The sequence below is a fragment of the Tursiops truncatus genome, chromosome 19 (assembly GCF_011762595.2).
Source record: "Tursiops truncatus isolate mTurTru1 chromosome 19, mTurTru1.mat.Y, whole genome shotgun sequence".
Taxonomy (NCBI): domain Eukaryota; kingdom Metazoa; phylum Chordata; class Mammalia; order Artiodactyla; family Delphinidae; genus Tursiops; species Tursiops truncatus.
Window position 1 is genome coordinate 30332770 of NC_047052.1, and position 14542 is coordinate 30347311.

The 14542-nt window shown below is 39.7% G+C and overlaps 1 protein-coding gene across 4 annotated transcripts in view; it reads right to left on the reverse strand.

Moving 5' to 3' along the window:
- FTO (FTO alpha-ketoglutarate dependent dioxygenase) overlaps positions 1-14542 on the reverse strand; it is a 372655-nt gene that overhangs the window by 237942 nt on the left and 120171 nt on the right. For all 4 annotated transcript variants that reach the window (XM_019932532.3, XM_073795580.1, XM_019932533.3 and 1 more), the window contains exon 4: positions 6336-6479. In XM_019932532.3, coding sequence (XP_019788091.1) covers positions 6336-6479 — 144 coding nt within the window. The remainder of the gene's footprint in view (positions 1-6335; positions 6480-14542) is intronic.

The following is a 14542-nucleotide window of genomic DNA, read 5'->3' on the forward strand; positions in this document are numbered from 1 at the left end:
TCAGTTAGCCTGACCACAGCTGAATTACTGCTTCCCAAAGAACTACATGAGGCAAATGAGGGAAACTCAATTGGGGTGGGGGGTGAGGGGTGGGAGGGAGGCTGTGTTGTCAGGTCAGCTATTTTTGAGAAGAACCTAAATTCAAAACTAGAAAAAACTTTCACTAAAAACCTATACAGATAGGGAAATATTTTTAAAACTTCACACTGATAAGTTGACTTAGATGATTTAGTAGCACTGATGAAAAATCTTGAAAACTTTAGCATATTTGGGGAACTCCATAAACACTGGGAATGAAAAGAAAAGCAATTCTAAAAATTAGCAGTATCGGAGAGATTGGTTCAAGATGGCGGAGTAGAAGGACGTGCTCTCACTCCCTCTTGTGAAAGCACCAGAATCACAACTAATTGCTGAACAATCATCGACAGGAAGACACTGAAACTCACCAAAAATGATACCCCACATCCAAAGACAAAGGAGAAGCCACAATGAGACGGTAGAAGGGGCGCAATCACAATAAAATCAAATCCCATAACTGCTGGGTGGGTGACTCACAGACTGGAGAACACTTATACCACAGAAGTCCACCCACTGGAGTGAAGGTTCTGAGCCCCACACCAGGCTTCCCAACCTGGAGGTCGGAAAATGGGAGGAGGAATTCCCAGAGAATCAGACTTTAAAAGATAGCAGGATTTGATTTCAGGACTTTGACAGAACTGGGAGAGACAGAAACTCCACTCTTGGAGGGCACACACAAAGTAGTGTGCACATCAGGACCCAGTGGAAGGAGCAGTGACCCCACAGGAGACTGAACCAGACCTACCTGCTAGTGTTGGAGGGTCTCCTGCAGAGGCAGGGGGTGGCTGTGGCTCACCATGGGGACAAGGACACTGGCAGCAGAAGTTCTGGGAAGTACTCCTTGGCGTGAGCCCTCCTGGAGTCCACCATTAGCCCCACCAAAGAGCCTGCAGCCTCCAGTACTGGGTCGCCTCAGGCCAAACAACCAACAGGGAGGGAACTCAGCCCCACCCATCAGCAGACAAGCAGATTAAAGTTTTACTGAGCTCTGCCCACCAGAGCAACACCCAGCTCTACCCACCAGCAGTCCCTCCCATCACGAAACTTGTACAAGCCTCTTAGATAGCCTTATCCACCAGAGAGCAGCTGGCAGAAGCAAGAAGAACTACAATCCTGCAGCCTATGGAATGAAAACCACATTCACAGAAAGATAGACAAAATGAAAAGGCAAAGGACTATGTACCAGATGAAGGAACAAGATAAAGTCTCAGAAAAACAACTAAATGAACTGGAGATACGCAACCTTCCAGAAAAAGAATTCAGAATAATGATAGTGAAGATGATCCAGGACCTCAGAAAAAGAATGGAGGCAAAGATCGAGAACATGCAAGAAATGTTTAACAAAGACCTAGAAGAATTAACAAACAAACACCAAGAACAAACAAAGAGATGAACAATACAATAACTGAAATGAAAAACACACTAGAAGGAATCAACAGCAGAATAACTGAGGCAGAAGAATGGATAAGTGACCTGGAACACAGAACAGCGGAATTCACTGCCATGGAACAGGATAAAGAAAAAAGAATGAAAACAAATGAAGACAGCCTAAGAGACCTCTGGGATAACATTAAACGTACCAACATTCGCATTATAGAGTCCCAGAAAGAGAAGAGAGAGAGAAAGGACCTGAGGAGATATTTGAAGAGATTATAGTCAAAAACTTCCCTAACATGGGAAAGGAAACAGCCACCCAAGCCCAGGAAGCGCAGAGAGTCCCAGGCAGGATAAACCCAAGGAGAAACACACTGAAACACACAGTAACCACCCTGATAAAAATTAAAGACAAAGAAAAATTATTAAAAGCAACAAGGGAAAAACGACAAGTAAAATACAAGGGAACTCCCATAAGGTTAACAGCTGATTTCTCAGCAGAAACTCTAAAAGCCAGAAGGGAGTGGCACGACATATTTACAGTGAGGAAAGGGAAGAACCTACAACCAAGATTACTCTACCGGGCAAGGATCTCATTCAGATTCAACAGAGAAATCAAAAGCTTTATAGACAAGCAAAAGATAAGAGAATACAACACCACCAAAGCAGCTCTACAACAAATGCTAAAGCAACTTCTCTAAGTGGGAAACACAAGAGAAGAAAAGGACCTACAAAAACAAACCCAAAACAATTAAGAAAATGGTAATAGGAACATACATATCGATAATTACCTTAAACGTGAATGGATTAAATGCTCCAACCAAAAAACACAGGTTCACTGAATGGATACAAAAACAATACCCATATATATGCTGTCTACAAGAGACCCACTTCAGACATAGGGAAACATACAGACTGAAAGTGAGGGGATGGAAAAAGATATTCCATGCAAATGGAAACCAAAAGAAAGCTGGAGTAGCAATACTCATATCAGATAAAACAGACTTTATTAAAATAAAGAATGTTACAAGAGACAAGGAAGGACACTACATAATGACCAAGGGATCAATCCAAGAAGAAAATATCACAATTATAAATATATATGCACCTAACATAGGAGCACCTCAATACATAAGGAAAATGCTAATGGCTATAAAAGAGGAAATCAACAGTAACACAGTAATAGTGGGGGACTTTAACACCTCACTTACACCAATGGACAGATCATCCAGACAGAAAATTAATAAGGAAACACACACTTTAAATGACACAACAGACCAGATAGATTTAATTGATATTTATAGGACATTCCACCCCAAAACAGCAGATTACACTTTCTTCTCAAGTGCACACGGAACATTCTCCAGGAGAGATCACATCTTGGGTCATAAATCAAGCCTTGGTAAATTTAAGAAAACTGAAATCATATCAAGCATCTTTTCCAACCACAATGCTATAAGATTAGAAATCAATTACAGGGAAAAAATGTAAAAATCACAAACACATGCAGACTAAACACTACGTTACTAAATAACCAAGAGATCACTGAAGAAATCAAAGAAGAAATCAAAAAATACCTAGAGATAAATGACAATGAAAACTCGACGATCCATAACCTATGGGATGCAGCAAAAGCAGATCTAAGAGGGAAGTTTATAGCAATACAATCCTACCTCAAGAAACAGGAAAAGTCTCAAATAAACAATCTAACCTTACACCTAAAGGAACTAGAGAAAGAAGAACAAACAAAACCCAAAGTTAGTAGAAGGAAAGAAATCATAAAGATCAGAGCAGAAGGGCTTCCCTGGTGGCGCAATGGTTAAGAGTCTGCCTGCCGATGCAGGGGACAGGGGTTCGAGCCCTGGCCTGGGGAGATCCCGCGTGCCGCGGAGCAACTGGGCCCGTGAGCCACAATTGCTGAGCCTGCGCATCTGGAGCCTGTGCTCCGCGACAAGAGAGGCCACGATGGTGAATGGCCCCTGCTTGCCACAACTAGGGGGAGCCCTCGCACGGAAGCGAAGACCCAACACAGCCATAAATAAATAAATAAAATTAAAAAAAAAAAAAAGATCAGAGCAGAAATAAATGAAATAGAAACAAAGAAAACAATAGCAAAGATCAATAAAACTAAAAGCTGGTTCTTTGAGAAGATAAACAAAATTGATAAACCTTTAGCCAGACTCATCAAGAAAAAGAGAACCCTCCCAAACTCATTCTATGAGGCCACCATCACCCTGATACCAAAACCAGACAAAGATACTACAAAAGAGAAAATTACAGACCAATATCACTGATGAATATAGATGCAAAAACCTCAACAAAATACTAGCAAACAGAATCCAACAACACATTAAAAGGATCATACACGATGATCAAGTGGGATTTATCCCAGGGATGCAAGGATTCTTCAATATATGCAAATCAATCAATGTAATACACCATGTCAACAACTGAAGGATAAAAACCATATGATCATCTCAACAGATGCAGAAAAAGCTTTTGACAAAATTTAACATCCATTTATGATAAAAACTATCCAGAAAGTGGGTATAGAGGGAACCTACCTCAACATAATAAAGGCCATATATGACAAACCCACAGCAAACATCATTCTCAATGGTGAAAAACTGAAAGCATTTCCTCTAAGATCAGGAAGAAGACAAGGATGTCCACTCTCACCACTATTATTCAACATAGTTTCGGAAGTCCTAGCCACAGCAATCAGAGAAGAAAAAGAAATAAAATGAATCCAGTTGGAAAAGAAGAAGTAAAACTGTCACTGCTGATGACATGATATTATACATAGAGAATCCTAAAGATGCCACTAGAAAACTACTAGAGCTAATCAATGAATCTGGTAAAGTTGCAGGATACAAAATTAATGCACAGAAATCTCTGGCATTCCTATACACTAACAACACAAGATCAGAAAGAGAAATTAAGGAAACAATCCCATTTACCATTGCAACAAAAAGAATAAAATACCTAGGAATAAACCTACCTAAAGAGGTAAAAGACCTGTACTCAGAAAACTATAAGACACTGGTGAAAGAAATCAAAGATGACACAAACAGACAGAGAGATATACCATGTCCTTGGATTGGAAGAATCAATACTGTGAAAATGACTGTACTACCCAAAGCAATTTACAGATTCAGTGCAATCCCTATCAAATTACCAATGGCATTTTTTACAGAACTAGAACAAAAAAATCTTAAAATTTGTACGGAGACACAAAAGACCCCGAATAGCCAAAGCAGTCTTGAGGGAAAAAAACGGAGCTGGAGGAATCACACTCCCTGACTTCAGACTATACTACAAAGCTACAGTAATCAAGACAATATGGGACTGGCACAAAAACAGAAATATAGATCAATGGAACAGGATAGAAAACCCAGAGATAAACCCACACACCTATGGTCAACTATTCTATGACAAAGGAGGCAAGGATATACAATGGAGAAAAGATGGTCTCTTCAATAAGTGGTGCTGGGAAAACTGGACAGCTACATGTAAAAGAATGAAATTAGAACACTCCCTAACACCTTACACAAAAATAAACTCAAAAAGGATTAAAGACTTAAATGTAAGACCGGACACTATAAAACTCTTAGAGGAAAACATAGGAAGAAAACTCTTTGACATAAATCACAGCAAGATCTTTTTTGATCCACCTCCTAGAGTAATGGAAATCAAAACAAAAATAAACAAATGGGACCTAATGAAACTTAAAAGCTTTTGCACAGCAAAGGAAACTATAAACAAGATGAAAAAACAACTCTCAGAATGGGAGAAAATATGTGCAAATGAATCAATGGACAAAGGATTAATCTCCAAAATGTATAAACAGCTCATGCAGCTCAATATTAAAAAAACAAACAACCCGATCAAAAAATGGGCAGAAGACCTAAATAGACATTTCTCCAAAGGAGACGTACAGATGGCCAAGACATACATGGAAAGCTGCTCAACATCACGAATTATTAGAGACATGCAAATCAAAACTACAATGAGGTATCACCTCACACCAGTTAGAATGGGCATCATCAGAAAATCTACAAACAACAAATGCGGGAGATGGTGTGGAGAAAAGGGAACCCTCTTGCACTGTTGATGGGAATGTAAATTGATACAACCACTACAGAGAACAGTATGGAGGTCCTTAAAAAACTAAAATAGAATTACCATACGACCCAGCAATCCCACTCCTGGGCATATACCCTGAGAAAACCATAATTCAAAGAGACACATGCACCCCAATGTTCATTGCAGCAGTATTTCCAATAGCCAGGTCATGGAAGCAACCTAAATGCCCATCGACAGACAAATGGATAAAGAAGATGTGGTACATATATACAATGGAGTATTACTCAGCCATAAAAGGGAACGAAATTGGGTCATTTGTAGAGACGTGGATGGATCTAGAGACTGTCCTACAGAGTGAAGTAAGTCAGAGAAAGAAAAACAAATATCGCATATTAATGCATATATGTGGAATCTAGAAAAATGGTACAGATGAACCGCTCTGCAAGGCAGAAATAGAGATGCAGATGTAGAGAAGAAACGTATGGACACCAAGGGGGGAAAGTGACGGGGTGGTGGTGGTCGTGGAGAATTGGGAGATCAGGATTGACATATATACACTAATATGTATAAAATAGATAACTAATAAGAACCTGCTGTATAAAAAATAAAATAAAATTGAAAAAGATGAAAATAAAAATTAGCAGTATCTTTTAAGAAAACCTAGTCACATGTAGATGTTTTATTATCACTATAAAAAACCTGAAAAGTTTATTTCAAAAGACATATGCAAAATATGTACCCAATAACCTAAAACCTAGACACTAGAGCATCAGTATAGCTTTGATCCTCCCAATTACCAAGCATAAAGTAGCAGTCTCCTTGGTGAAGGGGTATCGCCAAACCAGGTGTCTCTATGTCCCATGAGATCTTAAAACCAACGTGCCAAATATCAGGATCTCTGCCTTCGAGTTGAGGGTCATCCTCACTTTCCTCTTCAGGGTCTGTCAAAAGAGAAGAGAATTGTCAGAATGGAAATGTTTCATCTAAAGTTCTGGGTTTCATAACAGTTACCTTAGGAATAGCTGAGGTTTTAATAAAATATGGATAAGTGAACTATATACTCTTTTTACGTCATATTTTTTTTAAAAAACACATTCTTTAGAATATTGTTAACATGTCATTTATTTTTTAATCAAAAAAATCTGAAAATGGTGAGGAAATAACCACACATACCAAAGAAAATGAAAGAAGATTATTTTGTTCAATTCCATGTAACTAAATTAGAAAATCTGGATAGGTTTTTAGGAAAACATTAATGACCAAAATTGACCCCAGAAGAGGTAGAAAAGCTAAAAAAAAGCCAAAGAAGGTATAGGGGTAGTTGTCAAAGAACACAGGAGTAGAGAGCTGCAAAGGAGAATTCTATCAAAAAACTAAGAAGTGGGTAATTTCAATCCACTGTAAATTGTTCAAGAGCACAGAAAAAGAAAAGTGTTCAAATTCTTTTCATAAAGACAAAATACGCATCAAACTCCAAAGCAAGCACACACACACACACACACACACACCACTCTCACATCTGAAAATCAATGCATATTTCTTAAATACAGTACAGATGGTCCCCAACTTAACGATTTTTCAACTTTACAATGGTGTAAAAGCAACATTCATTCAGTCAAAACCATACTTCGAATTTTGAATTTCATCCTATCCCAGGCTAGCGACATGCAGAACAATACTCTCTTGTGATGTTGGGCACAGGCAGCTCCAAGTCAGCCACGTGATCAGAAGGGTGGAGAACTAATACACTTACAACCATTCTGTACCCATACAACCATTCTCATTTTCACTTTCAGTACAATATTCAATAAGTTACATGAGATATTCAACACTCTGTTACAATATACTTTGTGTCTGATGATTTTGCTCAGCTGTGGGCTAATGTAAGTGTTCTGAGCAGGTTTAAGGCAGGCTAGGCTAAGCTATGATGTTCGGTAGGTTAGGTGTATTAAATGCAGCTGTGACTTATATTTTCAACTTACAATGGGCTTATTGGGAGATAACCCCAGTAGGTCATGGAAGATCTATATAAGAAAACAGAATCCAAATCCAGCAGCATATTAAAAGGATAACTTTCCATGACCAAGTAGAACTTATTTCATGAGTACAAGGATAGTTCAATATGCAAAAGTCTATACTTAAAATTCATCATACTCATAGATGAAAACAAACAAACAACAGATATATGAGTCACCAGAATTACACAAATGTATGTGACAAAATATATCCTTTCATGGTAAAAACCTCAATAAGATAGCAATGGGTGGCTAGTTCCTTAACATGATACAATACAGATCTATCTCAATCCTAAAGCCAGCATATTTTAATAGGGAAACATTAGAAACAGTCCCAAAGTTAAGACAATGCCCTTTATCACAACAATGACTCACTTAAACAAATGTAAAGACATATTATGTTCCTGGGAAATAAGACGAAACATCATGGAAATGCCGGTTCTCCCTAAATCACCTATAAATTTGACACAAACACAACAAAAATACCAACAGGATTGATTTTTTAGGTGAGTGGGGCAGGTCACTAGACAAGCTGATTCTCTAATTCACATAGAAATATAAACAAGCAAGCACAGACATGGAATTTTTTTTTAACTATACAAAGAGCTCCTACACATCAATAAGATAAAGATCAATTATCACATAGAAAAATGGGCAAAAGTTATAACGACAGAACACATAAAATGAAATGAGTTTGTAAACATATAAAATGATGTTCAAACTTATTTATGTAAGAGAAATACAAAGCCATAATCGATATTTTTCACCTATCAGATCACAAAAAAATCAAGCACTTTGATAAAATATGGTGTTAGTCAGAGTGCAGCAAAATGGCACACTCATATTCTCTGTAGAAGACTATTTGGCAATTCCTATCAAAATTACAAATACATAAACCCTTTGAACTTATAAGAATTCCACAATTCCACCTTTAGGAATGTATACTAAAATGCCTACTTGCAGAGGTCACAACTTGAGTGAGGATATTTACCGTAATACTGTGTATAAGAGCAAAAGATCAGAATAACCTAAATACCCATCAATAAGTTTCTGGTTTAATAAATTATGAAATGTCCGAGTAATCAATACTATACAGCCACTAAAAGTAACATGAGTATGCACTGATAGAGAACTATCTGGTATATTTTTAAGGGAAAGAAAGGCATAGGCTATAATTTGTGTAAGAAGTACAAACACACACATGTACGTATACGTACATATAATATTTCTGGAAGGAAAGTCAAGGCTGACTTTTCTGGGCAGAGAACTACGTGGCTGGGATGAGGAGTGGGAGAGACGTAAAGGAAGTGGAAGGTAGACACTATGGTTCACCTACACTAAGAGTCCTGCACTTACATAAAAACTTGTAAAAGTTCACCTAAGAAATATTTACTGAGCAGTTACTGTATACAAGGCACTGACCTGGGCACTTGGGGTATATCAGTAAATGAAACAAAGACCTAGGCCCAGGGGAGCTTTCCTTCCAGGGGAGCTGTAAATGTTCATCACTGATTACTAAAAAAGGGAACATTTTAAATTCCATTAGACTTTAATCCACTAGACTCTGGTCTTCAAGGGCAGGGTCCATTTTTCTGTTTCATCCACATTTAGAGCCCCAGTGACTGGCATATAAAAAGCATCCAATGAACATCTGTACTAAATTGCCTGCTTAAAAACAAAATGTTCTTTCAGTTCACACCATTCACGGTCCTTACTACGCTAGATGGCAGGAAAAGAAAATGTTAATTATGGGGGGAGGAAACAAATGCAAATTAAATCAAATAATGTAATAAAGCGTGACACTGCTAAATTAGGACAGTTCTCAATATTAAAGAAATCTAGAGAAGAGGCAGGTTCAATGAGGATTAGAATGGGTAGAGCAGAATTCTTGGAGAAGATCAAACTTGAGAGACAAGTATGGTTTAGACTCACAGAGGGCAGAGTACAAAAGATGTAAAGTTTTATGCCATCAAAATGGACAATAAAGCATGTTTTACTTAGGCTACATCAGGTGCATGCCACATACACAATCCAAAAGCATGTGCTCCCAGATGGCACATGTTCTCATACAGAGTCCCTAAATTCTGAACATCTTACTCTCCAGTAACTGTGCACCAGGGTCAGAGGCAGTAAGAGAAAGGAAAAAGAAACTCCCCTTTATAACTATTTGCTCCCATTACTTTGCATAGGTATGGTGAAAAAAAATCAGACCAGAAATCCAAGTTCATGGTCTCTTCAAAGACGGAATGCTACCAGAACCTTTACGGACACATGCAACTGTGGAGATCTTCAATTCTCTAAGTTTGAATCTAAAATCTGGGACTTCCCTGGCAGCACAGTGGTTAAGAATCTGCCTGCCAATGCAGGGGACACGGATTCAAGTTCTGGTCCGGGAAGATCCCACATGCCGTGGAGCAACTAAACCTGTGCGCCACAACTACTGAGCCCGCGCACCTAGAGCCTCTGTTCCACAACAAGAGAAGCCACCACAATGAGAAGCCTGCGCACCACAATGAAGACCCAATGCAGCCAAAACTAAATAAATAAATTTATTCAATAGAATAAAATAAATTCTGCCATGGTAACAGAATCTTACCTTTTGTCATATGCGTTATTTCTGATACATATTTTCTCAAATACTCTTTAGTTAAGAGCAGTTTTTAGCTCTTTAGATTTCTTTAAAGTCATAGAATTAAAAAGTCCAAAGCCAGGTGAATCCCAAAAACATTTTAAAGAGAGTCCTCTGGAACAGGAGTGTCAAATACCTTATATATCAGAGGACACAATGAATTCACTGGTTGTGGCTTTTCTGAGGACTGGTGTAGAATCACTCTGAAATTTTCTCTAGGCTCAGCAGGAAAGAGTGGTATGATTGATTACCGATGTCTGTCACAGGCACTTGAAGGGAGGTAGCAGCATCAGAACTAGATATTTGCTGTCCATGTCTGATGACATTTTCCAGGAAGTTCCTGTACATAATATATAGTTATACATAATACACAGTTACACCTGAAAATACCAGAATTTGCAAAACTAGATCCTATGGACCAGAAAAGAGCTCACGAAGATATATAGCTTGACCTTTACTGTATTTTCTGAACAAATCTAAAGTTAGTTGCCCACTGATAAAAGTGCTTTGTGTAAAAATACCAGTTTCCAGCTACTCTTGAATTATAAGCTCAGATATCACTGGGGCAGTCACAAGTGGCTGTAGGTAAGAAGCAGCTGCCCATTTTAGACAAGGCACTAGTGGCAGTCCCCAGTCAGCCACTTGACTCTTTTGCAGTAACTGCCTAGCCCCGACAGGCATTCAAGTCCATGAACCTTGCTCTAGCCTACAGGCAAATCAGGCCCATCCCCTGCTTTTATAAAGTTTAACAGGAACAGAGTCAGGACCATTCATTTGCATCCTGTCCACAGCTGCTTTCACACATAACAACAAGGTCGAGCAGCTAAGACACAGACCATAAGGCCCATAAAGCTGAAAGTCTTTACTCTCTGGTCCTTTATACAGAAAACATTTGCCAACTGCTGCTCTAGAGTCTTGATATCTGTGATTTGACAGAGATGCCTACAGCACATATTAGTGAGGAAGCCGAGGCTGAATAAAGTAATAATGATGCAATGTGACTAACACCTACTAATGTTGAAACCGAGCAGGGCCCTGTGGGGCTCCCAGGCATGGAGGCCTTTTTGTCCCCCATTTCTTATAGGCAAGACTCCAGCCTCCATGACCTTCCCTGAGTTCCAAAGGGCAGATTCGGAACAGTTGATAATCAAGGCCGGGGAGCAGCCAGGAAGCCACCTGAGGCAAGATTAAAGGGACCAGAGAAGCGCTTCAAGATTAGGAGACCCTGCACACACCCTAATCTTGTCAACAACCCCACCCTTTAGAAACTCTGCAGAAGAAAGAACAATGCAAGACTGTTAGTGCCTTGATCCTTATTACATACCCCTGAGTACTGAGCCCCGACTATAAGACCTCTCCCTATTCCCCAAGGAGGGGGCAACACTTGAGGTGCTGGCCTGCTGTGTTCCCCCCTTTGCCTGGCAAAGAATAAAGCCAGCCTTTCTCTCCCCTCCAGAACTCTGTCTCTGTATCTCATTTCGGCACCGGCGCACAGGGAGCCAAGATTTTGGCAGCAGTGTCATGTGACTAATACCAACATACAACATAATAAAGCAATTAATGCTAAATTATTTGATAAGATCAATTTAACAAAAGAATATTGATATGAGAACTCAATATTTATATGTGTGATACCCCAAGGCTTTCAGGCTGCTTCATTCTAGAGGGTCCTAATGATAACAGATGTAGCAAGTAGCCCAAGATAAAAGAATAGAGACATTTTAAGAAGACTATGTCCCTCCCTGGTCAAATCAACGACAACTTAACTTTAAAAAGAAATGATTTTTAAACTACAAAGACAATGATTTTCAGGTAGCTTTAATGCCACCAAGTATGGACGTTCTAAAAAGGCATCATCTTTATAGGCTAACAGACTGGTTGACTACTTTCCCCTCTAAATTTCATCCTCACACTCTTCTCAATATGGAACCAATAAAGTCTTGAACAACAAACAGAGACAGTAATTGCAATCAGTGTTGCCTGATGTCCCCCATAAATCCAGCACCTTTGCAATGTGCTCATTAAAATAATGTTTTGTTGAAAGTTTGTTTCCTCCGTCAGCTGGGTAGGCAGGAGGGAAGCTGTATGTCTGATAAATTTTTTATTGCATAAATACAGTGTTGCCCACTTTCTCAATAAAATCAACTTGCAATTAATTACCTATAGCAACTGCAACTGATTACTGTTCCCCTATGTTATTTTGGAAACAAGCAGAGGCAATTGGCTCCTACTTGCCTTTGAACTTCAGTAACATTGAAATGATTTTAAGTATCTCAATGTGTTTGGTGCATTCCCAGCTCCCACTAACCAAACTACTAAAGAAGTGAAAGATGTGACAAAGTACAAAAGAAGACTAAGTTTAAAGGTCAAGTTTAAAATGTCCAAAACTGCCCCCGCCAAGTTAACCAATTTGATTTACTTATACTAACTAGTTTTTGAGAAAAAATTAATTCCATTTAATAAAAGATAAATGCCATTCATAAAGCTGTATGCAAACAGTGTCGCACAGAAAACAAAGCTAGAAGCCTGAGCACGGAAGGAGATGACAGTTCTAATCAAGTAAAATATATCACTTGAAATTTTCTACCGTATTTAACAGCATATACCATTAATAATGTATGTCAATAATTTCCCTGATATGTAAATATATATTCATCGTCACCACGCATTAAAAAATAGCCCTGGGCTTCCCTGGTGGCGCAGTGGTTGAGAATCTGCCTGCCAATGCAGGGGACACGGGTTCGAGCCCTGGTTTGGGAAGATCCCACAGGCCGCGGAGCAACTAGGCCCGTGAGCCACAATTACTGAGCCTGCGCGTCTGGAGCCTGTGCTCTGCAACAAGAGAGGCCGCGATAGTGAGAGGCCCGTGCACCGCGATGAAGAGTGGCCCCCGCTTGCCACAACTAGAGAAAGCCCTCGCGCAGAAACGAAGACCCAACACAGCCATAAATAAATAAATAAATAAATAAAATTAAAAACAAACAAACAAAAAAACTATTCCCTTAAAAAAAAATAGCCCTATTTCCTATTCCCTATTCCCTTAGCCAAGTGCTAAAATTCTAGGACTCTGGACCTGGCAACTATTTTCTGTTTCCTTAACCCTATAACTAGAGGGGCTTAAATAGCAGGTACCTTCCTATCCATGTCACAGATATTGAGGCAGGAGAAACCCAGAAGTTGCAGAGGGTCAGCTGGTGTACAGAGCCTAAGGATGCTTTCTCTGTCCAGCACTGATCTATGACATGCCAGCGCCTCGGACAAGAAATCATTTTTAAAAATGGAGACAGAAAGTGAAAGGGGAAGGTATGAGGTTGGGAAGACACACTCTAGAAGGGAAATGGCATGGTGGGTGTTTAGGAACATAACTGATTCTGAGTTGTAAGAGTATCACATGAATGACATGGATTTGCAAGTGAAGAGGCTGGAGAGGTAGCGAGAGGCCAGGACACGGCGGGTTTTGTGAATCATGGTAAGCAAGCTAGACTTACACTGAGGGCAGTGGCAGACACTGATAATGACTTTTTCATAGGGTCAGATCTGTTTTTCAGAATGATCCCCCGGGAAGGTAGATGCTTCTGTGTGCAGACGTTGGATAATTTTCCTGGATAGGTTTCCAAAGTAATGGCAAGTGGCCTAAGCCAGAGAACATTTGGGAAACACTCCTGAAGGACTCTATCCCTTAGAAAGAAGGGTGGGTCAGGAAGAAGCCTTCCTCAAAGAGCTCTACCGGGCTTCCCTGGTGGCGCAGGGGCTTCCCTGGTGGCGCAGTCGTTGAGAGTCCGCCTGCCGATGCAGGGGACACGGGTTCGTGCCCCGGTCCAGGAAGATCCCACATGCCGTGGAGTGGCTGGGCCCGTGAGCCATGGCCGCTGAGCCTGCGCGTCCGGAGCCTGTGATCCGCAACGGGAGAGGCCACAACAGTGAGAGGCCCGCGTACCGCAAAAAAAAAAAAAAAAAAGAGTTCTACCATTTAAAAATGCTTTCCTTGATTGGGTGTGAGGAACAAGCACTCAAGCCGGCTGCTAACGCAGAGCACGTTACTCAGCCACTGAGGAATGAATGGTCTGAAGAAATGGAGAATCCAGAAGTTGGAAAAAAAAAAACACAACACCCTCATCAGCTCAGAATCTATAACAAGAAGCTGCTCTAACATGTCTCGAAACAAGCAATCAGGACAAACAGTCCCCTGACACACATAAATTATAAAATTAATTATAAGTTTTCTAGGATTTCAGGAGAAATACTGAAAACTCTTTACTGAAAAATCTGAAGCCTTTCAACATGATGTCTGTCTCTGTCAGCTTTCAGATAAAGCATTTGAAAAAAAAGTTTTTTAAGATATAACTATTCACATACATAG